Here is a 23,772-nt window from a genome sequence, read left to right on the forward strand (position 1 = left end):
AAGTTTTTCCTAATGTTCAGCCTGGACCTTCCCAACTGCAACTTGAGACCATTCTGAAAATAAGATGCTTTTCTGCATGGGGCCCTGGTTTTTACCTAAGATTCACCCAACAAAACTTTCAATTTTACTGCTAGAAACTAAAACACATGCAGCAAACAGTCTGCATTTTTAAAAGGTATATAATTAACTATTCGCAGAAAACCTAAACTTTTTTTGGTTAGGCATTACTTCAACTTGTACCTAATGTGGAAGTTGGAACAAAACATCACAGTTCAAAGACAAACAAATCTTGCATTGATTCCTTTACCCTCTCCCCAAATCAGAGTTACCTAGTGGATTTATCTCCAGGTATGTGAAATACAAGTCTTCGTAAAGGTTGAAAAGGCCAGAAATGAAGCTAGCCAGGATGCTGCAGAAAAATTAAAATACACACATTCACTAGAACAGGTAGGCACATAACTGGCATAGAAGAGCTATCTGAAGGCTTATCTACTCTTCTGTGAAGATCAAACAGGCATGGTCGATCTTCCAGCATTCAATTTCGCGCATCTGGTAAAGACATGTGAAATCAATCTGTCTGGGTTAAGCAGTCCACCTCTTTACTACTCGCTATTACAATGAGAAAGGGAGGTTGACAGGAAAAAACGCTCCTGTCGACCTTCCTTAGTGAAGACAGTCACGTAAGTTGATGTCTGATATGTCCATCCTAGCTATGCAATTGCTATAGTTAGACTTGAGTATCTGAAATCAACTTTCAGGTCTGCTGTAGACCTACAATTCCTTTAGAGTCTGTCTGTGGAAAAGCTACCTCCTATCCATTATTTTCATTCTCTTTCACTTTCATGGGCAGATGTCTGGGTGATGACTCAGAGGCCAGGACCTGGATGACTCAACTTAATTGAAGCCCGACATTTAAAAAAAAAAAAAAAAAAAGGGCAGAGAAAGTGTTCGTCTAGAGACTGTCATCATCTGATGTTTCCATCTGGTCTCATCTCATTAGGAGATGGAAATCTCTGTCAGATGCGCATCTTTAGTCAGAACTAAACTTTAAGGCCCATTAGCTAGAGAAAGGAAAGAACAGAGTAAACAACAGTGGATCTAAGACCCTGACCAGGTGCATCTCAACGAGGGCTTTCAGCTGTTAATTTGCAAATAATGATTAACGAGGTGAGTTACCTGCATCATCTTTAACTAGCAAAACCAAAAGCAGTCAAGTAGCACTTTAAAGACTAGCAAAATAATTTATTAGGTGAGCGTTCGTAGGACAGACCCACTTCTTCAGACCATAGCAACACCAGAACAGATGCAATATTTAAGGCACAGAGAACCAAACACAGTAATCAAGGAGGACAAATCAGAAAAAAAAAAAAGGATCAAGGTGAGCAAATCAGAGAGTGGAAGGGTGGGGGGGGAGGTCAAGAATTAGATTAAGCCAAGGATGTGGACGAGCCCCTCTAGTGACTCAGAAAATTCCCATCCCGGTTCAAACCGTGTGTTAATGTGCCAAATTTGAATATAAAAAGCTTAAGAGTATGCCTGTTACTGGAAAAAACAAAAAAAAAAACAAACAAAAAAATAAAAAAGTGTTCGCACTGCTATTCAAAGGGAAACAACCGAGCTGTCTTTTATATTCCCTTCCCACTCCACCTCTCCACTCTGATTCACTCACCTTGATCATTTTTTTCCTGATTTGTCCTCCTTGATTACTGTTTTTGGTTCTCTGTGCCTTAAATATTGCATCTGTTCTGGTGTTGCTATGGTCTGAAGAAGTGGGTCCGTCCTACGAACGCTCACCTAATAAATTATTTTGCTAGTCTTTAAAGTGCTACTTGACTGCTTTTGGTTTTGCCAGTATATCAACTGGCAAGGCTCTCTCTCTGTTACTATTCATCTTTAACTACATGTGTTATAGCTAGTTTTGAAATCTGCAGATCAATCCGAGATCAGCTTCTGAATATCAAGAGAGGCTATAAAATCTCAGTATCTCAATTAGGACAAGGAATTGTACATTTCCACACAATCAACCACCAACCACTAGAGTCAAGAAGCTTTGCAAAATACAGCATCTGCCCTGCCCTTGCATAAAGGAGGACAAAGGCAAAGTGCTGTCCTTAGGCTGGTGGTAAAAATTATGCCTTTTGCAGCTCCACAGAAACAGACAACCTTGAGGAATTTAGACGATTTGGGATGTGGTGCACATTCCTCATAAGCTATAAAGAGAGAGGGACATTTGGGGGAAAAACCAACAAAAAAAACGGGGGTGAAACGTGAGCGCTTTCGGGAAGGAGAGTCGACATGTAAACAATAGGACGGGGGCATATGGGATGCTTACTCTTTCTTCTCCTCCAGCGCGTGAACCAAGAGATGTTTTTTCACGTCAGACGCAGTGAGCTTTTCGTCCACCCTCACCAACAGCTTCTGGGCTTTGGCATCCACATCTCCCACATCCACACCCCCTTGATGGTGGAAGAGCACACAGTCCCCCTCACGGGCAGCATAGATGCACACATAGAATTCTTCTTCCTGTGGTGCAGATCAGGGCTTGAACGCGAGCCAAGATGTCATGGCATTGCATGGCTGCATTTCCACCTGACTCACTGAAAAGCCCAACCCAGAAATAACTGGCATCCATCAGAGGCGTCCTTAAGACGGCCCATGGAATTCTACAGACTATTGCAGGGCTGAACTTGTAGGATGGAGCCTGTGACGATTTCAAGTCCCAGCATGCGATGCTCCAGTTGGATCACAACAGCTTCCAGTGGACACGTCATATCCTAGGACCTGGAGTCTCCATGGTCAGATGTAATGTGTTTGTATTTTAAAACAGCAGAAGTACAGGCTCCATATACCTGTTAAAGCACCAGCATAACCCTTGGGGGGCAAAAAGCGGGGAGCCTCCATTTCAGATTTGAAAGCAGCATCTAACCAACACCACAGACTCAGGCTAGGAAGATTATGTGGTAGCTACTTCTCTCTCAGTCTCCAGTAAACAGCATTTTTTTTCTTCCTCCTGCTTGACAGCCACCAGATTGGAGGCATAATGGATTGCTTGTTCCCACATGATCTTGACCCAGTTGCAGCAGCATTGCCAAGCAGTGCAGCTGTAAATCAGTCTCCATGCAAAGATTCTAAAGCCTTCTCTTACTCACAGCTCTCAGAGCCAACGTGAGTCAGCGTTGCCACCCTTCTGACCTCCACCCAAGTGCCTGCCTTCTGCGCTCCCCAGAGCACTCAAGTAGTCTGGGCCAAGCAGGAGTATTCTGGAGCACTTGGCCATGTTTTAATCAGAATACCAACCTGCTTGTGAGGGACGAAGGGCTCAATCAGGAAGTTCTTCAGGATACCGGTAGCTTTAGCAATCTGTTGACAGCAGAGAGAGAGCGCGCGCTAAGACATGGCAGAACCACACCCTCCGATGTCTTTAATGCTGCTCTGACTCAAGCCAATATCCAAAAAACCCTCTGTTGGCTGGAAGATGTACCTCTAAAACCAAGATCTCCACCTGGCCACTGAATGGCCACGTATGCTATTGCTGCTGTGAAGGCCACTGAACTAACCTGGAGCATTTCAACACTCACATCATGGTTCAGGGAGCCTTCTCAGAGTTCAAGTATCAGAGAGGCGGCCGCGTTAGTCTGTATATTCAAAAACAACAAGAAGTCCTGTGGCACCTTCTAGACTAACTATTTTGGAGCATAAGCTTTTGTGGGCAAACCTGGCTAAATCTAGTTCTTGGCTCCCCCCACCCCCTTCTGCCCCTCTACTCTCCAATTTGCTCACCTTGATAATTTTTTTTTCTGATTTGTCCACCTTGATTACTGTTTTTTGTTCTCTGTGCCTTAAATATTGAGTCTGTTCTGGTATGGCTATGGTCTGAAGAAGTGGGTCTGTCCCACAAAAGCTCATCACCTAACAAATTATTTTGTTAGTCTTTAAAGTGCGACTTGACTGCTTTTTTGTTTCGATAGTATCTAGACTAGCACAGCTTTCTCTGTTACCACCAGTGTGCAGCAGGACCACCTACATTTTCTCATTGAACCTTGCCAATGGCCAATTTTCTGAAGAGCTGCCATTGGATGAATAGTCAGGTTTGGTTCCTGCTCGATCTCCCACCCCTTTTCATGATCACTAATATTTACAACCCCAAATCTGAGCCTACAGGATGGGTCTCTGTCCCTCCACAGCCTGTACTTGAGCCCTGGTTCTTCCCAAGCTTGCTTTTCTGGGCTGACGTGGGGACATCTCCTGGGTGTTGACTGCAGCCTGCCTTGTCTGAACACAGCCCGTGAGCTGCGGACTCTGGTTGCGTAAGTGGATCACAGCTTCTGTTGGAGGCCAGTCAGTTTTTGCCACTCATCTGAGGATACAGCAGTTCCAGTGTCTTCATGTGCCCTGGATTGATGTGAGCTGTCAGCCCAAGGCAAAGAGAACACCTGGGTACTAGTCAGAGTTCATACATGTGGAAACGTGGTTTCAAAGGTCATCCTTAATCATTATGTAAAGAGGGAGTTTGGCGAGTTTTGGGCTTAGTTCTTTAAACAGGAGACAGCTGTCCAGATCCCCCAACAAGCGAGCAATATGAAGTGATCAGCCCTCGTTCCCAAAACCCTGAAGACTGGAAGGTCAGCGGCTTGCAGGCCAGGAGGGAGGGTCGGTGGCAGAGCCATGTAAGGCAGCTTGTAACAGCCAGGGTTAAAACTAACCTAACCTTCCTCATTCTAACTTCAGTAAACTCATATCTGGCATCCCTGGGACCAGGAGGTTGCTGGACATTCAGATATTCTGGATAACAGAAAGGTCGACCTAGCAATGCATAACAAAAAAAAAAAAAAAAAAAATTTCTTAATATCTAATCAAACAAACAATGTATGCAGAGTAATTTATTTACCCAATTGTAGTACTGAACACTGTAGCTTTTCCTGTATTTACTGTCATGACCCTCTACTTTTGGAAAACGTAGCTAAAATTTACTTATGGTTACAATGCTGGTTATTTGAGTGTTCCGGACGACAGAACGCCAGATGTCAATGAGTTTACTGCAGTTCTATCATCCCTCACTTTCATAAAAGCTCAGCATTAACGTGGGAAGGTGGTAAAGAAAAGCATTTCAAGTGAGAATCGTCGGGTCTCTGAAAGGTCTATTGTATGATAACAAAATGCCCTGTCTGATTTAATCAATGGATTCTTACTGTGAATGGTTTTTTGCACCTTTCAAAGCATAACACATTTAACAAAATGAGGGCAAGAGATAAATACAGGGTCATGAGGCCACCCCGAGCCCACTCAGTCAGTCAGATATGGCCATTGCATTATTCTCCACAGTTATGCCAACACCTTGTTTCCCATTGGGCAGCCTGACAAGCAGCAGTTGCCTGCCCCATTTCACAACATCCTTCAGGAGTGGCTTTGTGGTCCCCTGCTCTGCATCTCAGCGACGGAGCCAGTGGCAAATCAGTCACTGTAATTACAAGGCCTTGGTTACCCCCTAGCAGCACAACTCCATCAACTGCTAAGATGCAGAGGCTGAGATAGCAGGTGTCTTTATCATAGTCGGAGTGTTCCAGGAGAATATAAATTACAAGATAGCACCCTGTTAAAATGAGGACTGACACGAAACTCCACTGTCAGCCAAAACACAGTGACGAATACGTTGGCTGGCAACAACGAAGGGATGAGCCGATGGCTTTGCTTTGAGACCAGTCTTCTTACAGCTACTTTGAGTAGCAGTGAAATCAAACATCCACGACAAGGACAGGCAGTGCTGGCTCTTTAAGGTGCTGTTTGTCTCTCCTAAGCAGGGACAAGATATTTAGGAATTACCTGAGAATTCAGTGGGAACTCACCACACTTATCTACTGACATGGGATATATAAAGAAAGGGTAGGAAGTAGATTGAATTGTGCTAAATGGTGCTTCACTGTCAAGAGTAGATACACACAGGACAGATTCTTCTCTCGCTTGGCCTCACATCACCACTTCAATGGTTATTCCTGCCTTACGCTGGTTTATGCAAGCAGGGGAACCCAGCACACAGAAACTAACATATGAAGCCTACTAAAGATCAGGCTTATAGCTTGTAAGAGTCAGAGCAAACCAAACTGCTTCTCACCTCTTCACTGGCATATCTGCCATTAGAACCTTGGCCAGTACACTTGGTACTTACCGTGGTTTCTTGTCCCAGACGTAGTTTGAGCCAAGCCTTCACCTGATTCAGGTCAAGATTAACTCCAACTAATCCAAGCTTGCCCCGCCGTTTTATTAGCTGATCCGGCTTCACCACCAGACGCTACAACATCAGGCATGAGGGGTGGAAAGAGAGAGGAGAATCACATTCAATGTAATTACCTGTGGTGTTTGTTTTAAATTAAGTAAATTCTCTGCAGCACGTGCCCCGGGGAAGAGGTTGTTTTCCCTCACAAGCTGGCACCCTGGCCACTATGTTTGTGAGATAAAATGCACCCTCTAATGCTGCCCGAGGAACTAGATGTGTTGGACGATTCCACTAGTTCATAAAAGAAATGGAAAAAAAAAACAAAAAAACAAACCACAAGAGATCACAGGCTCAGAATGCACACCGAGGCAAAAATTCAGTCACAATACAGGGAAGTGTGGATTCAGGGGGAGGGACAGAGTCAGATAAACCCTCCCTGAAAGCGTCATGCTCGCAGTGAAAACTCCTATGGACGTTTCCTCATATGGGGAGAGCGGCGTTACGTGCCAGTGAAACACGATCCCCAAAAGTCTCCCAAGCCATTGCTGTCAACTCGTTTGTTTCGACGCTTAACTGGACTAAATTCCAAATGGGAGTGGCGGGCGTAGGGGAGTAACGTTCTGAAAGACGTTTTCCTGGATGTTTCATATGGATCCAGGGCTTGTCCTAAGCCTGTCCTGAACTATTACAGTTTGTTGCTTTGCACTGCTAAAGAGCCGTCTTGATTAATTTCTGACATTGTTGTATGTCAGCAGAGAGTGTGGGGACAGAGTTTGTTGAGTGCTTTGGGATCCTTGAGTGAAAGTTGTGACAGCAGCTGCGATTATAATGAGATCATCAAAAGAAGATTTGTTTAGCTTTTCTCCTTCCCGGGGGGATCCACACTCGACAGCATTCACTGTTTGGTTTCGCAAATTGCTTCAGCAAAATGCACCATTAACTCAAACTTCCCTGGCGAGCAGAGGCTTAGAAAGGAGAAATTGCTGCTGAAGGAGAAACATGGATTGCCAGAGAAACACACAAATGCCGTCTGACTTCTAAATCTTTTCTTTACTGTCACCACAAGCTCTGCTAATGCCAGGGATAGGGCTGAAATGAGGAGAGTATCACATTTCAGTTGATTTGAGAACAATAGCTCTCTGTCAGACCTCTGCAGAAAGCCGTGCCTAAGAGAAGTCCATACCTCGAGCATACATAGGCCCCTTTTTGCTGAACAGAGAATTCCCAGCCAATGCAGTGTTTTTCCCCTCCTGTACTGCCCTTCCCCATCCACCCACTATGAGCCACAGCTGTAGTGATCACGTATACACCAGTGGTTCCCAAAGAGCAACATGTACTGCTGGGAGCAGACGGGGGGAGGGAGAGCTCAGTGATTTGAGCATTATTCTTATAAACTCAGGGTTATGAGCTAAATCCTTGAGAGGAGGCCAGTTAGGGGCCTGGGGCATGTAGGTTAAAAAAAAAAAACAAAAAACCCACAACTGTTAGGAATGATGCGTGGTCCTGCCAAGAGGACAGGGGCCTGGACTCGACAACCTCTCAAAATCCCTTCCCAGCTCTATGAGACAGTTATATCTCCATATATTCTGGGGATACATCAACTCATCCAGATACTTGTCCAGTTTTACAACAGGCTACTAAAGAGCACAAACAAAGTCAGTGCAAACTAAAATTTTGTACAGCTGCAATGACTATTTATATGCCACCAAATTTACCAAGAAATGAGAAAGTATGCAATTTTTCAGTAATAGAGCGCTGTGACATTTTAGGTCTGGTTTTGTAAACACATCATTTTTAAACGATGTGTACACAAAACAAATCAGACTCCTGAAAGAGGGTACAGTGGTCAGGAAAGATTGAGAGTCACTTGACTAGAGCAATGACAAGACACTGCAGCTTGTAACACTGTGACAGCAGTGTCCCCTTGCTGGACATATGTTGTAAACCCACAGACATTACAAAAAATTAACTAAACAAGTCCAAACAAAAGGCTGAGTGCTGCACCTTTAGGATTCCCAAAAACCCCTCAGAGATACTGCTGCTGTTTTCCAGCAGCTCATTCATGCAGTTAAGTGGTGAGCATTTAATTAATTACTGCACAGGTGCAATCAATCAGCAAGTAAATGGACAGAGTGGAACATTAAGACACCAGTTTGCAGGACATGAAAATAATTAATAGCCGGAAAGCAGCCACGTTAGCCAAACAGAAATGAACACCACGCATGAAAGACAGGACTAGGAAGCAGGATAAAAAGACCTTACACACATAAGAAAAACAAGAAGCTGACCTTAGATTTCCTGTACCAGAGAAAGTATTTAACACATTCACTTACCGAGACCCAAAACTAGTCAGAGTGTTCCTGAATACTATGACCATCCTCAGCCCCCTCTATAATGCTTGGATAAGGGAAGGGTGTTGGAACAATGTGCGTTATTGAGAACAAACCCGAAATATCTTGTGAGTAGTAGCTACAGTACTACCTCACCCTCGAGTGTTTCACTAGCATGGGCCTCTCTCTTCACGGTCATTCATCTGGTGACCCTGCTTTGTTTAACAGTTGTCACTCAAGTCCACAGACCAGCAGCAGTCACGTGCTTCTGACGCCAATACAGCATCACCAAAGACACACTGCTCAGTCTGCAGGGCTCCACTGCCCTGTCAGGAAACTTCCCCCACATATTTCCTGGCATGGACCCTAATGGCTAGTGACACATCACCAAAGTGCAGTTATACAGAACAGGGCGTCACTGCCATCACCTTTAAAGAGCCTGCTTACAACACCCCACCTTGCCACCATCTTGACAGCAGCCAGCCTCGAGAACAATTTAGATGCGAGAGCAGGCGACTGGAAGACCAGATACATGGGCTCTAGCCCCAGCTGTCAGCTTCACTGTGTGACTCTGAAGGCAGATCTTCTAACTTCCTACCACGTGATTACCCACCTCGCCGCGAACATGGCCTACAGCCTAGCCCAGGACTTCCCCAAATGGGGTTCTATGGAATCCTGGAGCTCCACCAGCAAGTGCCACCCATGGGTTAGTCCCAGGGGCCAGTTTGGGCATGAGGTGGGTTAATCCTGGGATTGGGGCTTGGTATGTGGGATAGGTAAAGCCTGGAGATGGGAGGGCAGGTTTGGGGGCTGAGGGAGGGCAGAATCTGGGAATGGGGTTCTGCAAAATTCCTTTGAGTTTAAAAGGGTTCTGTGGCCAAACAGAACTGGGAAACATTGACCTAGTGTTTGTAAAATGCTCAGAGACACATATATTGCCAATCTTACAGAAATGGAAGGAACCTTGAGAGGTCATCAAGTCCAGTCCCCTGCCCTTATACCAGGGCTTATCACCACTGCTGACTTTTTTTTTTTTTTTTTTTTTTTTTTAAAAATCTAATGTGCCCCAGACTCTTAAAAGGCTCCCTCAAGGACTGAACTCACAACCCTGAGTTTACAAGGCCAGTGTTCAAACTACAGAGATATCCCTCCACTTCCCTCCAACAACATCATTGTGCTCACCTCAGTCAGGAGCCAGGGGTGATCCTGGATCAGCCGATCCCAGTCGGTGTCTGATGTCACTCTGGCATACTTGAAGCGATTCTGAATAGCTGAGGACGTGCAGATGTATTTGTACAGAAACTCCTTCCCCGTCTGCTCCGATATGGCTTTGGCCGACATGGCTAGCTAGGACCTCTGAATGAAGAAAAAAAAAAAAGAGACACAAGGTGGGTGATATTATACCTTTTATTTCCTCCAGACCTGAGAAAGAGATCTGGGAAGCACAAAAGCCTGTTCCGTCTACCAACTCGTTAGTCCAATGAAAGCTACTCCCGCAGCCATCTTCCCTCTCATTCTAGTACCAACACAGCTACAAAAATGTTATACAGACAGACAGACAGACATCTCAACCCTCAGGTTCAAGGAGAACACCAGGCTGAGTTAAGCAGAGACATTTACCAATCCAAGTGTCTACCCCGAGCTGTGTATCCAGCCTGTCATTTAAAAAAATACACACACACCCTGAATAATTGTGTTAATCAAGGACATAATCCCACTGATCAAAACCTTCACCCCATCTAGTAACTCCAAACACCCTTTCAAACTTCTACTCCCTTGGGGACAAAGGAACCTTGCAGAATGACTGGAGAGCCACCACATTGGAGGAGCCTTCACAGCAGATGAGCTGTCAGGTCTATACCTCCCCACCATCCTTACCCTACAGGCAGGGCAACTTGCCCACAATTACAGGTGTCCAGGGCATCCATCACACGGTCTGCTTCTAACATACTTGGCTTCCCCCCCCCCGCACCCAACTTCACTGTATCTGAGCGGCAGGAGGGCAGCATGAGAAAAATGCCTCCTTCACTCCACTACTTTCTTCCACATTATGTTTCCAACGTGTCCTCCCGACAGCATCTATTAAAGTTACACCTCTTAATGATTCAGGAATCACTAATGAAATGCTTATATCTGAACAGCAAAAAAAGAACAAAAACCACCATCACCATCTGTTGAGAGAAGAAAAGAGAAAAAAAACCCACTACCAAAAAATTAAAAACCACCCTGAGTAACATTATCACAAAGCTACTAAGAGCAGGTAGGGGAAAGGTAGTAAGTGGCTATGCTGCATGCCAATAGATTAGGCTTCAAACTAACATTTTATGACCTGGAAGGCCTGCTCTATACCTCTGGTGGATTGTCTCCAGCTCTGGCTACAAACAGAGAGGCATGGATACCCACTTGGTCTTCCCGGAGCTACTTAGCCACACATCTGTGACGGATGCATCCCCAGGTTCCTTGAAGGTATTGGTTTTCAACAATGTTTTAGCAGCAAACCCCCGCAAGTATTCCAACTGGTGGTGCAGGGCCTTTTGGAAATCTTAGTTCCTAGATTCCTGGAGCAGAACACAGATTGCAATCCACTGCTTTTGAAGAACAAGATACTTGACTGAACAGTGGTTTACTAGCAAAGGCATGATATGAAGGTGCCGAGAGGAGGAGGAATATCAGCAGGATGTCTAGATATACTGAAATGACAGCCAAGTGCTTCTACCCAGAAATTTTCAAGTGTGGTGATTATGGACAGAAAGATGACCCTGATCCTCTTTTCTCCCTACAGAGTCCATTTCGTTGAGCCTACTGTCAAGCACTTTTCTGCCCTTCTCAGGCCTGCAGATGCCAAGAGCAAGGTGGATTCTATTTTGCACCAAAGAGAGCTGCCGAATTGTTTTGATTGAGGAATCTTGATTAGCAGGGAAGCAAAAAGTAGAAAGAAGAGTTGGGCCACTGGGAATCAGCAGGAGTTGGCAGCAGCAACAGTCAGAAGGGTCCTCTGATGATTTGCAGACTGAGCTAATTTGAACTGCAATTAGCAATAAGGAGATAGACTCATCAGGTGGTCTTTACACAATCACTTTCCTGAAAGCAAAGTCACCATAACAGATTGGTTTGGACTGGTATATCTGGAAAAGCAAGATAATTCTTTCCCAGAATGATTTATTGCCTGGTTAAACCGCTTCCCCACTGTCAAACTTTTATTGTACCAAGCAAAGACCAGGCTGATGGTGTGCTGGGTTAATAACCGGCACAGGTAGGCGGACAAGCCTTCACTGCCCTCCAGATACAGCTTCGCCAATCACCTTCACAGCAGCCAGCACGCTATTCTGGGCACTTTGTACAGCACCACTCACAAAGATTTGCATTATCCTTTTGCTTTTAAGTGCTGCTCTTTCTGGGAGCTTGGGAGAGCCCCTGACCATGTGGTCTCTTTTATTGTGTTTGATAAAGAGCTGCAATACATTTGGCTGCCACATCCCAGGGAAATCCATCGGTTGCTTGTTTAAAAGTATGCCAAAGAGCAGCCTCAGAGAAGACCAGTGTCACACTTCATTGCATTAAGATACTGAGCATGAAAAAGCCATTTCATGTTTATTTTACAGAGCTAGTTACAGATCTTGCATTTGGGGTTCTTTCAGGATGAAATACTAAAGCTCTCATACAAACACTAGAGGGTCAAAGCACTACAGTACACAAAAAAATAAAGACCCTATATGTACGTACATAAAATATCACACAAGCGATCAGGGATTGGTACTCCTAGGTTCCATTCCTATCTCTGTGAGGGCAGCATTATCTAGTGCAGGGCTCAGCAACCCCATCTCAGGTGTGCGAAAGAGTGGCGCATGAGCCGAATTTCGCCACCACTCGAGGTGGGAGCTCAGCCCTCGCCCTTCCTCTCCCCTGCTGCCTGTGGATTAACTCAAGGCCAGCTGACGCCACCAACCGCCATTTAACGTCAACGCTCGGCATCTGAACGTATTCATGAATGAAACTGCTGTAAGTAGGACTCTTAATGACTTTAAAAAGCATCGCTGGCACTTGGACTAAACAGAAGTCAAATTTCATCACTGCCGCACAAGGTTGCCGACCCCCGATCTAGTGGTTAGAATATGAGACTCCTGGTTCCTTTTCTAGCATTGATTGTGTGTGACCTCCAGACTCTTCGTGATCAGCAACTTCCTGCATCTGTTCTTGTCCTTGCCCACCCCTATAGCCACAGGACATTCTTTGAGCTGGGGTATGCAAAGCAATGAGAGCCTCTGATAAAAAGGCAAGAAAGCTGTTACAGCTGAGGACACCAAAAGCACACTGCTAGCTCACTGAAGGCCTGACAAAATGTTTTATTCCCTATTAATGCAGCTGTTCCTGCTGCTGGGTCCTCCTCTGACATGATCATCCTGAGTTTGTGACATCACAGCTGCTGTGGAGGGAATGACAACAATGGAAGCAGCTGCAAGACTAAAAACAAAGAAGCTCCTGCCTTCATCCAAGTGTCTTTGTAATAAAACTGGTGTGTGTGTGTGTGTGTAAGAAGACAGAGCAGGCCACTATCATACTTAAGTTCTTCACTTGCAGCACTGAGCCTGCTGTTCCCAGGACGGCAGGGGAGAGAGAAAACTGAAAATACGCTACCAGGCAGAACTGTTCTGCACAGTGGTCAGCAGAAAAATTTCCACAAGGCACCAGCAGATGCCTGCTCTGTGCACAGAGCACAGGTCTGCCGTCTGTCAGCAAGACAATCAGAGCAGGCCTGGTTAATTGCTTGGGCCTGTTCTTTAGCAAACATGAGCCCAACAGCACAAATTGTAAGTGACGGGCATGTAACATTTGCAGCAAAGACACCTGGCTCTTTTCCAGTGATTAAATAGGTCAGTGCCAAACTCCACAGGTTCATTTTAAGCTCCAAGTACCTCACTACTATTCCTACTACTAGTGGGAGACGTGGGCGCTCAGCACCTCTGGAAAATAGAGAACAAAAAAAAAAAAAAGTCTCCTGTAGACACACAAACCCAAGGTTGTCCCCTCCACTGTTCATTTGCTTGTTGACACCTCATTATTTTTGCTCTCCTGACCAAGTCAGGTTACTGTCTTCTTGTAGCATTAGGCTGCAACCCTGCAAGCTACATGCACCTAGACAGGCCCCGTCACCTGCTGCTCTAGGGTTTTGCAACATTCCTCAACTCACATGAGGTGTGGGACCAAGTCAGTGAACCTGTTAGCTCTCCAATCCACAATGCTCTTTGGCTGCCTAACAAGCCATTCTAACCATGCTTTGCAGGCATGGAATAATGGATTACTGCTACCATCCACTTATTTCACAAACAGACCATCCCAGCCCACCCTGAAAGGAGAACGGTAGAAGTACAGTTAGTTTCCTGTTGAATGGGAGACAAGACAACAGAGCAAAAGGACAATTAGTTGTCCTTTCAGAGTGCTTGGTCCAGACTTCAGTATATGCCATCAACATTTACTTGAAATGGCTGCGTGATGGAGGGGAGGATGGCTACCACTATTCTGGACATCCCAGTATTCAGTTAACCAAATTGACTATAACGGTTAAACCCAGAGAGAGCGGGTCCTATGTTGGCCAGGATCAGGGGGTAACCGTGTTAGTATGTATCTGCAAAAAACAATGAGAAGTCCTGTGACACCATACTGACTAATTTTTTGGAGCATAAGCTTTCATGGGCAAAGGCCCGCTTTGTCAGATGCATGTACTTTAGTGTGCTGGCAAGCAGCAAGGTGAGCCAGTAGGAAGTAAGAGGGGGACTTTTGAATTGAAGCATTTATCTTCTGGGCGAGTCCTTTGTGTGGCCAGAGGAGAGGACATAGCTGTTTCTACGTCCAAAACCAAGCTCGGACATTCCTGAAGTCTTCCATGCATCAAGAGCAATCTTGGACTAACAGATGTGTAAATGGAGAGGAAATGTTGAGTCTGTGTGATCAGGTTATTTCTTTACTTTGGGTTTGGTGTGGGACTGCTCAGGCTGCCTGATGTACACCCCCCTGCCCCTTCCGCCCTGTACACTAACTTCTAACCTGAAGTACTTCTTTGTGTTTTAACCTATCTAGCAGCCAGCTATACTCAACAAGTAGGTTCTCTTTGTTTTGTTCACAAAGCTGCCTTTTTAAGGCAATGATTTGATTCCTGTGTCCTAGAAGAAATTCTGTGTATGCATGCCTAGGTTGAAAGATCAGATATCAGAGACTGCAGAAAGAGAAGCATTCTCCTAAGGGAGGATTAAGAGCTTGGGTTACCTCACAGGAAAATCTCTAGAGTGTGTTTCTGGGTTTTTCTCCCTTGAGTGGTGGCAGCTACGTCCCAGGGACAGAGAATCTGGGACCTTGGGAAGCTTTTAAGCAGAAGCCTATAGAAGCAAGGTATTTGTATTGTCTCTTGCAGGGCCTTACTTTCCGCTGTCAGGGTAGGGAACAGCTTTGACAGGCTGGACAATACTTGGTTCGTTTTGTATGCAAAAAACAGCGAGCCCTGCTGAAGGGAAGACATGCGCCCTCCGTTTTCTGAAGGGTCAATCATTGTAGTCAGAATTACATTAACATAATTTTTATGAGACATTGACTTCCCATGAAATCAGCCTTCACACGTGCCTTGAATGGCTCTTGCTGTGTTTACTGAGGCACTGCGAAAGAACAGCCTACCTGCAACGAACATTGTTTTGAGGCCCTGCTTTGAAAGCAGTGGCGTTATCAAAAAAGGTGTGAAACCCAGCAGCTTTTCAAGGAGCACCATAAAAAAAAAAAAAAAGAAGAAGAAGTTGAAATGACTATTAAAGCAGAAAGGTCTCAGGATTTTTCATGCATTTTAAAGGGCATATTCTACCTACTGATCTCCTGCCACTTGATGCTCCATTCCTATATATGCTGGTCACATCTACTTCCCACTCAATAAATATCAAGTTGTACTGAAGAAAGTGACAGGCAGGGCCAGAGAGCATCTCAGGCAGATTCAAGCTGCTCCCTGAATATGAAGAGGTCACAAGTAACATCCCCAATTAACCAAAGAAAACAACCAACCCTTATTCATACTGTGCCTCAGAATTGCCTCCATATGCCACAATACATCCTCAGACGCCAACTCACTGAGGAAGGAAAAAGGGATTTTGGTAGGCTGTTTGGATCCGATTCTGGCTCTCTGTTTTCGCACCCTGCCGCAGGTGGATTTTTGAGAGAGAACAGAAGAATGGACGACTGATGTGGTGCCAACAATCTTTCAACAGGGAACGTTCAAAGACAGGAGGATTTTTCAATTCACTGTGTTTTAGGTTGCCAAGGAGCAACGCTATGGAGAAAATTCTAACTGCGGAACTGGACTAAATGGCCCCGAAAGAACCAGCCTCCTGCCAAGAAAAGAATGCAACTATTAGAGATCAGCTGATCCAAACAGAAAGTCCTTAAAGCCAACCTTGGATGCAGCTATGGAGGCATTTGGATAGAGAGTCTCTTCCTTTAGACACAGGGCCCTGAACACAGGTCTCTGACTTCCCATTGTAGCTAGGAACCACGAGATCGAGAACAAGCTAATTGCAATTGGCTACAAGGAGCCTGCACTGTGAGGAAGGTGAGATCAGGCCTAACAATAGGAGGACAGGTGACAATTGCCTTGGGGCCTGGCATTTCAATGGGGCCTGAAGCAGAGGTGCCCCTCCCACCTTGCCCATGGCAGCTGTTAGCCCCAATGGGAGAGATTCAAGATGAATAACTAGAGGGTTGCACATTTTGTTGTTTGTGCAAGCTACGCTCATACCAGGGGCTTCTCGCATTGCTCCATTGCCCACAAGCTCCCTGCAACGCATCTTGCCGTGCCCTTCTATTTCAGGGATTCATTATAATCCCACACTATTCTCCCTCCTTCCAGGGGCTCAGGAGGTCTTCTTTACCTCTTCACATCAAGGCAGCATCTCTGTGCTCCTCATTCCCCTCTCTGCTGCCACACACCTGGGCTCTGTGAGTTTCCCTCTCTCCATACAACATTTGTTCGTCCTCTTCCTCCTCCGCACCCTTGTCAGGGACTCTGCATGCCCACCTTCTTCTCCCATTGCAAGTGGGGGTGTATACACACACACACACACACGTTGTTCCCCTTCAACTGGAGATGAGGGTGAAACTGCTGGCTCTGCTAAACTAATGCTGGAGGCTCCATCTGTCTCTTTTTCCAGTCTTCTAATTTTCACCGAAATCAACCAGGTTCTTCTGCCTCCTGATGCCTAGAACAGTCCCTGTAAGTGAAATTGCTCAAACACCAGGTGCAAAAGTCATTGTGCTCTAGTCAGACAGACACGCCCCACAAACTCAGCCCATAATTAACAACATTTACTTTCTACCAAAGGGCTGGCAGTGTTAGAAGAGGGCATGACATCTATATGGAAAAGGAGAACCTACAGTTGTGTTTGGAAGGCCAAATACTTACAGTCAGTCTGTAAGAGACTATCACCTCTCCTGCTTCATGGCTTGAACCAACCCCTACACAATGGGATTTAGGAAGAAAATTCCACTCTGGACAAGATGTTGCTCAATTTTCTGTCAGAAAGGTTTTACACCTGCCTCTGAAACCATTTGTATTGACTACTTCCAGAAACATGGAGCTGGGCGAGATGAATCCCTGGCCATGCCTAATATGCCAATCCCTTCAAGCTGGAAGGGAAAATTACACATAGAGGAGTGGACACACACATATTTCTTGGCAAGAGGATAAGCTACCTCCACCTCTTTGCTGGGCCAGCTGCTAAAACACAATTTGACACGGCTCTATCCACGCTGTTATTGGTTCCCTACAGAGGCCTCACTCACTGTGGTTAGAAAACAGTAAGATTTCATAAATAGGTACCAGCTTTACCGATGTCCTAATGCCCACTGGGAACTCCAAAGAGGGCAAGAGAAAAAATGACAGAGGAAGCCACATCTTCTGAGGCTGAGAAATGTTTACCTTTCTCTGCCAAGACAGACATCGCCTGTCAAAGCTGCTGGAACAATCTGTTCTCAGGAGAGCCAGTCAAGCACGTTAACAAGGAAGGAAAAACAAAAAAATATGGATGACAAACTAGATAGCCCTGAGTGGCTGACAGCTGACTCTGCAGTAGCTTGACAGGTGCATATAACCTGAGCTGGTGAGGGGGACCAGCAGAAGGAAAAATGCCATCTAGTGTAATGGCACAGGATGGAGGAAGGCAGCTTCTGAAAGAATGTTCCCTGGGATCTGTGGTACCCACTAAGACCAAGTGAGACATTGGATTGCAAGGACTATATACCTCAAATAGCATGGAACTCAGAAAGAAAAGAGGACCCAGTAGTTTAGGGATTTCAAAGCAGGGCCACTCAGCTATTCCCACTAGTAACAACTATCCCATCTGTTTACAGAGGAGAATCTACTGAGAATTTTTAAATTAAAATTTGCCATCCTGCAGCATCAGTTACCATTTCCAGGAAAGCTGTGAAACTGGGGTTGGTCAGAAGATGAGCTGATAACTCTTTAGTACAGAGCTAGAAAGTCTTAACATTTATCTCTTCCAGAGCAGCTACCAAGATGACTCGAGTTAAGTGTCCCATTTGATGCTCAGTGCAGACCTATGGAGCAGCAGTTTTTGTAACATAGGGAGAGGAGGAGTGTGTGTGTGTGTGGGGGGGGGGGGGGATTAAAAAAAAAAAAAAAAAAAAAAAATCAGGTGTTGTTGTTTTTAGGAGAACAAATTTCCCTTCTCATTTCCAGGACAAAGGCTCTCCTAGGAGCAAGGAGCACCCAGGCACAGTACCTTGTTAGATCCTGGACGGAGTTCCTGTTTACCTAGCACTTTGAGAGGAACTTTTAAACAGCCTCTAGTGCAACAGATGGCCGATTGCTCTCTACCGATTCAATTACAAAACAATGATCCTCCCCTTTGAGCTGAGCTCATGACAGCAATGCTGGGCCTGCCTTGTCATTCATTCAGCTGGCACCTCGCATTTCAGAACCAAGAAGTCAAACCTCCAACTGTCAGAGAGGAGTTCTGCCAGGGACCATGTTTATGAATATGGTTTGTAAAACCAGTGGTCAACACTTCACATAAATGAACAAAATATGAACTCTAGACAGATGCAGCCAAAAAAAATCTTAGCGATTGTGGCCAAATCTGTGTTTCTTTTTCCATGACAAGAAGTGTCTTAACCACAGGTTGAGCCTCTCTAATCCAGAACACTCTCACACAGCAACATCCACAATCTGGCATGATTTTTAGTTCACCAGATGACCACTTAGCATGGGTGTGGCCAAGTTTCCCACGGTCCCATGAAGTTTGTTTTCAGCCACCAATCCTGGCTCTCAGTGTTCTGGGCTGTTATTTAGCTGTAATTTACCCCAAATGTCTTCTAAGCAAGCAGTGGAAGTGTTGGTAATGCTGCTAGACAATAATGACTTCCCATGGTCTAGCAAATTCTCTCATCCAACAACAAGCAGGCCCCAAGAGTGCCTGATTAGAGACATTCAACCTGCACTATTTCCCAAGAATGCCTGGCACTCACTGCTTGGGATTCAAATATCTGGTCACATTTGATAGAGCAAAGTGTTTAGTCATTCACCAGAGCTTCCTTCAAGGGGACACGCCAGTGCCGCTTCAAAATACCCTGCATACACAGGACATGGAAGTCAAAGCTTTCCACGGAGCTATGGGCACACAGGCTCTGTGAATATGGATGCAGGCAGGTGATTGTTTCAGGGCATAGTTTCAGTTGCTTCAATCTTCACAGGCTCTTTTCAAAGGGGGTAAGCAGTCAGCTTGCTATTTATCTTCCCTCCTCAATTTCGAGTCTCTGTCCCTAGTCATACAAGCGTCTGTACTCTCACTAAGGGAAGGGTAAGAGCAGCTGTGGGAACAAGACCAGTTAAAGGCACTGGGCTGACTTCCACTCATACGGGACTCCCTTCTAATCACAGCTCCAGCTCCCACTTGGGTTCGTGGTGGTCTGCTCTCAGTTACACGGTAGCAAACCAGGGGCCCACTTGACCTCCCTTGTCCACACTTGGTTCAGAGCCATGGTAGCTAATGGCAGTCATGCTTGAACACCACTGATGCTGGTGGCCAAAGTTTCTCATCAACAGCTTAGTGGGTTTTTTTTCCTCCCCGCTTTTTGACAACCACCAGGTTATAGACCAGCCTCCTTCCCAGATCATTCATTACCACCAAGATCAACAAAAAATAAGCTAGGGTATGTCTGTGCTACCTGGAACATCAACCCACCGCCTACTGGGGACCCACAAAAATCAAACTCTCTCTCTACACTCCTTAAACCTCACAAGGAATAAGGGAGATCTTCTCCCAACCACCTCCCTCTTTGGGACAGCCATGTAAGTCGATTACGGATAAGTCGATTCTGTCTACGCAATTTGCGCAGCTAGAATTGTAGATCTGCAAATCGACTTCTCCCAAGTGTAGGCCAAGCCTCAGTCTACAGGAGCAATGCAAGCCACATCAGTACTCTGCTGGTAGCAGCTTACCTTGCTCTGGTCAGAGCCGAGGCAGGCTATCAACAAAGGGAGTGGAAGAAGGACAAACCAAAGAGTGAAGCTGGAGCATTTATACTCCTAGTGCTGGAGGGGCAAGGGGGAGAAAAAAGCAAATTGTAGAGCTGTCATTAGGCTCTCTCCAGAAAGAGCTAAGATGTGGATATTGTTTAATAAATGACTAGAGGAGGCAACACACCGTAAACACAAACATCCTTGCAGTCCTTCCATTTCAGCAAAATCTAGGCTATTTATCTTCTGAAATCCTAAATCCCGGCTCCATTTAGCTACCGCTGGATCAAAAACCCAACAGGTTTTTCCTGGCCACACAGTGGAAATGCTCTGCTTGGCTATGTTGGAGGCAAGGTTCTCCAAGTACAGCTTGCTCTGCACAGAAACAGAGGCATGGTATCAATCGGGAGAACAGAACACTGATGAAAGGGAGAAACAAGAACAATCCAATGCCCTGAGCTAAGAGTTCGAAGACCAGCTCTGGAAGCTCTTCTTGCTCTCTTTGGGCAAGTCCCTTAACACCTTTCCCCATCTGTCAACTCCCCAGTCACGTCACAAAAAGTCCCCCACCAGGAAGGAGGCTGCGACATGTCTCTGTACCAAGGGTTTATTTTGAATCCGAATAAAGAAGTACTATGGCCTCTAGGAACGAGGCACATCATCGGTTTGGAGGGCAAAGAGCATTTGGGGCGGCATTTTGCACAAGATATAAATGATACAGGATGTAGTCAATAGGAACAAATCCAAGTTCCTGACCCTATGAAGGAAGTGAAGCCCAAGAGGGAGGGAAAAAACATACTGAGCATGCAGACCGGATTTCAGTTTTAAATGCTTGGACTCAGATGAAAAATGAAGTTGTAGGCAGAAAAATGTGAAATTTAGAGCAAAAGAATCGTATGAGGCACCAAAAGAGGAAGAGGTGGCTGACACAAGCAGACAAGAGAGCTTGGGAAGTGGTTATTTTGGAAACCTAAGGAGCCTTTGGTTCTATTCACAGCAGAGGTGAGACATCAGGCAAGCTACTTTGTCATTTGGCCAGAGCATGATGCAGATAAAGGAGAGAGAATAAGATCCCAATGGGTCTCTGGTTTCATGCTCGAGCGATTTCCACAACACAAACTCAAGAACAGACCATGCTAGGTAGGCTGTTTGCCCCGACCACTCCTGGGATCCACAAAGAAAACAAGAGCCCATTATCTGGGCTTAAGCCAGTGTTTGTGCCAGCTCATCTGAAGTCAACCTTGGTATGATCTTTTTAGCCAAGACCTCAGAACCCTCAGAGGTGGGGGATGTTGTCCCTGTTTGTACAGATAAGGAAACCAAGGCAGAGAGGTTAAGTACCCTGTGCAAGCTCACAGAGCTGAAGTCAACTCAGGCTTTCCTGATGCCCAGCAACATGTTCAGCTCACGCCACTCCTCACCTCCAGCAGTTATCATCAATATTAGAGAAACCCTGGGAATATTAGCAACACACCTAAGTCTTCCTGCCGGGGCCTTTTATAGATCATCTGTAATATGTAGCAGACTAGAAGAGCTATTGGAACCAGTGCAAGAACCAATACATTCAGTACAATACCACCACCTCCTGCTTCCCCCTCACCCCAGCTCTCAAAAATGAGAAGTTACAGGAAAGGAAAAGGAGTCTTGCAACTTACTGAGATCAGATCTCTCATATAGCAATGACAACAATGCCTAGAGTTCAATAGATCAGACAGCAAGATATTTCAGCCCCAATGGAAACTTTGTTAATTCCGTCTCACCGAGATCTGAAGGACAATATCAGAGAATCTATAAATAATAATATTTGAAATGAACTAGAACATGATCTGGCAGTTTGATCATTATCTACCCAACTGCCTTTTGTCATACCCAATCTCCAAGACTGAACAGGAAAGAGCGAGCATGGGAAAGCAACTGACAAAGACAGAAGATCAGAGGACATGAAGTTTTACATAGCATCGCAAAACCTGGATAATCAGGCAAGGAGTAAGCAGTCTTTAAAGGTGTCTGAATTTCAAGGAGGCGGCTCATAGAATCATAGAACATTAGAAATGGAAAGGACCTTGAGAGGCCATTGAATCTGGTCCCCTGCCCTCATGGAAGGGCCAAGCACCAAATCTAAGCTCAAAGCCTCATTCTGCAGAAATACCAGCCTGGGGCACAGATCTTGGCGTTGAAGACATCAACGCAGCTCTGTCAATGTCTCACTGAAAACTACTCTTGGTATTTTCTCTTTAGAATGATTTACTGCTTCACCTGACTAATGGCAGATTAGTTATACATCAACTATTATCAGTGTGATTAAGAGTTAAAACTTGCAAACTGGGAAAACGTCGAGAAGGGTTTCAAAAGCCTGTCATCCGAGACAACAGGTGAGTTGGCAGGAGCACACAATGACAGAGCATGCAAACGTGTCAAAGAAGAAAGTAAAAATTGATCTGGGTCATCTAGTACAATGTTTCCCAGTGTGATCTGTGGCCCAGTACTAGTCCTTGGGGGAAAAAAAAATACTGTTCCTTGGGGGAAAAAAAATAAAAATTATTGCTATGTTCTATTATTATTGTGACTAAGTCATAATGAAAATTTATTCATTTTTCCATGCTTTTTATATATGCATTTATATTTTTAGGCCACAAAAAAAGACAGGTCCCAACTATATAAAGTTTGGGAAACCCTGATCTAGTAGTTTGATTTATTAGCATAATAAACATTGTTGACAATATGTCATGCTGAGTCTGTGGGTCCTGGATGTTCATATTTGTCACACCAGTAACCTTAAAAAAGCAACAAGAAATCCTGTGGCACTTTATAGATCAACAGATAGTTTGGAGCCGAAGCGTTCGTGGGCAAAAACCCGCTTCACACGGCGACCTCTCTGATCCTTAAAAAAAGCAGTCCGCTCAAAGGAGATTTATTTGCAGAGTAAATTCCTCATTCCTGACTACAAAGAAGCCCAGCTTCATGCAGGCATATTGCACAGTGTCTGTAAAGCCAAAAATCTTACAGTAGGATCCAAATTTAGGGTTACCGCAGTCGACCTTTCAAAAAAGGCAAACGCCCTAAGAGGGGGGTGTATCTGTACCTGTACAGTATCTACCAACACTTTAAAGTACCGCAACACATTAATGCGACGCTGGCTGGTAGACCCCGACCCGGACCCGGACCCTCTCTCGCTCGCTCAAGGGCGTTCTCTTTTTCCATATGGTAACGCTACCAAACTGCGCCGTCCCGAGCGGCCCTTCGCACCGGCGCAGCGGACGTGAGGACAGCTCCCCAGGCCGCAGTTTGCGCCGGTGCAAGTCACCGGCGGAGCTCAGGGCGGGGTGAGATCCGGCTGCCGGGGCCAGCAGCACCGCGACTCCCACACCGGAGCAGACCGAGACGCCGCCGCGCAGCAGAGCCGGGCGCTGAACCGCGCGCGTCCGGCCAGCCCTGGCTCCCTCCCGCTGCGCCCATGCGGGCTCCGGGGCCGATCCGCCTCCCCTTCTCCAGACCCGACCTGCCGCCGCCGCCCGCCACGGCTGGGCCCCCAGCACCGCGCGTTGCAAAGGGGCCAAGCCCGGCAGGGGGCTGCAAGCGCCCGACTTACCCCGCTGCCGGCGCCGCTCAGCGCCTAGCTGCAGCCCCGCCGCCTTTTGTTCCGCGCCAGCCCCACGGCTCCAGTGGCTACATGCGCTCCCCGCGGCCGGATTGGGCCGCGCGCTCGCCACGTGCCCTGGCCCGAG

At 45.9% G+C, this 23,772-nt stretch overlaps 1 protein-coding gene across 3 annotated transcripts in view; it reads right to left on the bottom strand.

The window, feature by feature from the left end:
- The window catches only part of ACLY (ATP citrate lyase), a 48,557-nt gene extending 24,785 nt beyond the window's left edge, over window positions 1-23,772 (bottom strand). For 2 of the 3 annotated variants that reach the window (XM_074978946.1, XM_074978944.1), the window contains exons 1-6: window positions 23,637-23,772; window positions 9,724-9,897; window positions 6,164-6,286; window positions 3,298-3,360; window positions 2,333-2,523; window positions 330-409 (exon numbers count right to left, since the gene is read on the bottom strand). In XM_074978946.1, the coding sequence (XP_074835047.1) occupies window positions 330-409; window positions 2,333-2,523; window positions 3,298-3,360; window positions 6,164-6,286; window positions 9,724-9,882 (616 nt within the window). In that variant the 5' untranslated portion in view covers window positions 9,883-9,897; window positions 23,637-23,772. Of the gene's footprint in view, window positions 1-329; window positions 410-2,332; window positions 2,524-3,297; window positions 3,361-6,163; window positions 6,287-9,723; window positions 9,898-23,129; window positions 23,150-23,636 lie in introns of those variants that run through there. The other variant, XM_074978945.1, reaches the window with a different exon arrangement.

This window comes from Carettochelys insculpta, chromosome 28 (assembly GCF_033958435.1).
Source record: "Carettochelys insculpta isolate YL-2023 chromosome 28, ASM3395843v1, whole genome shotgun sequence".
In the NCBI taxonomy this organism is placed as follows: Eukaryota; Metazoa; Chordata; order Testudines; family Carettochelyidae; genus Carettochelys; species Carettochelys insculpta.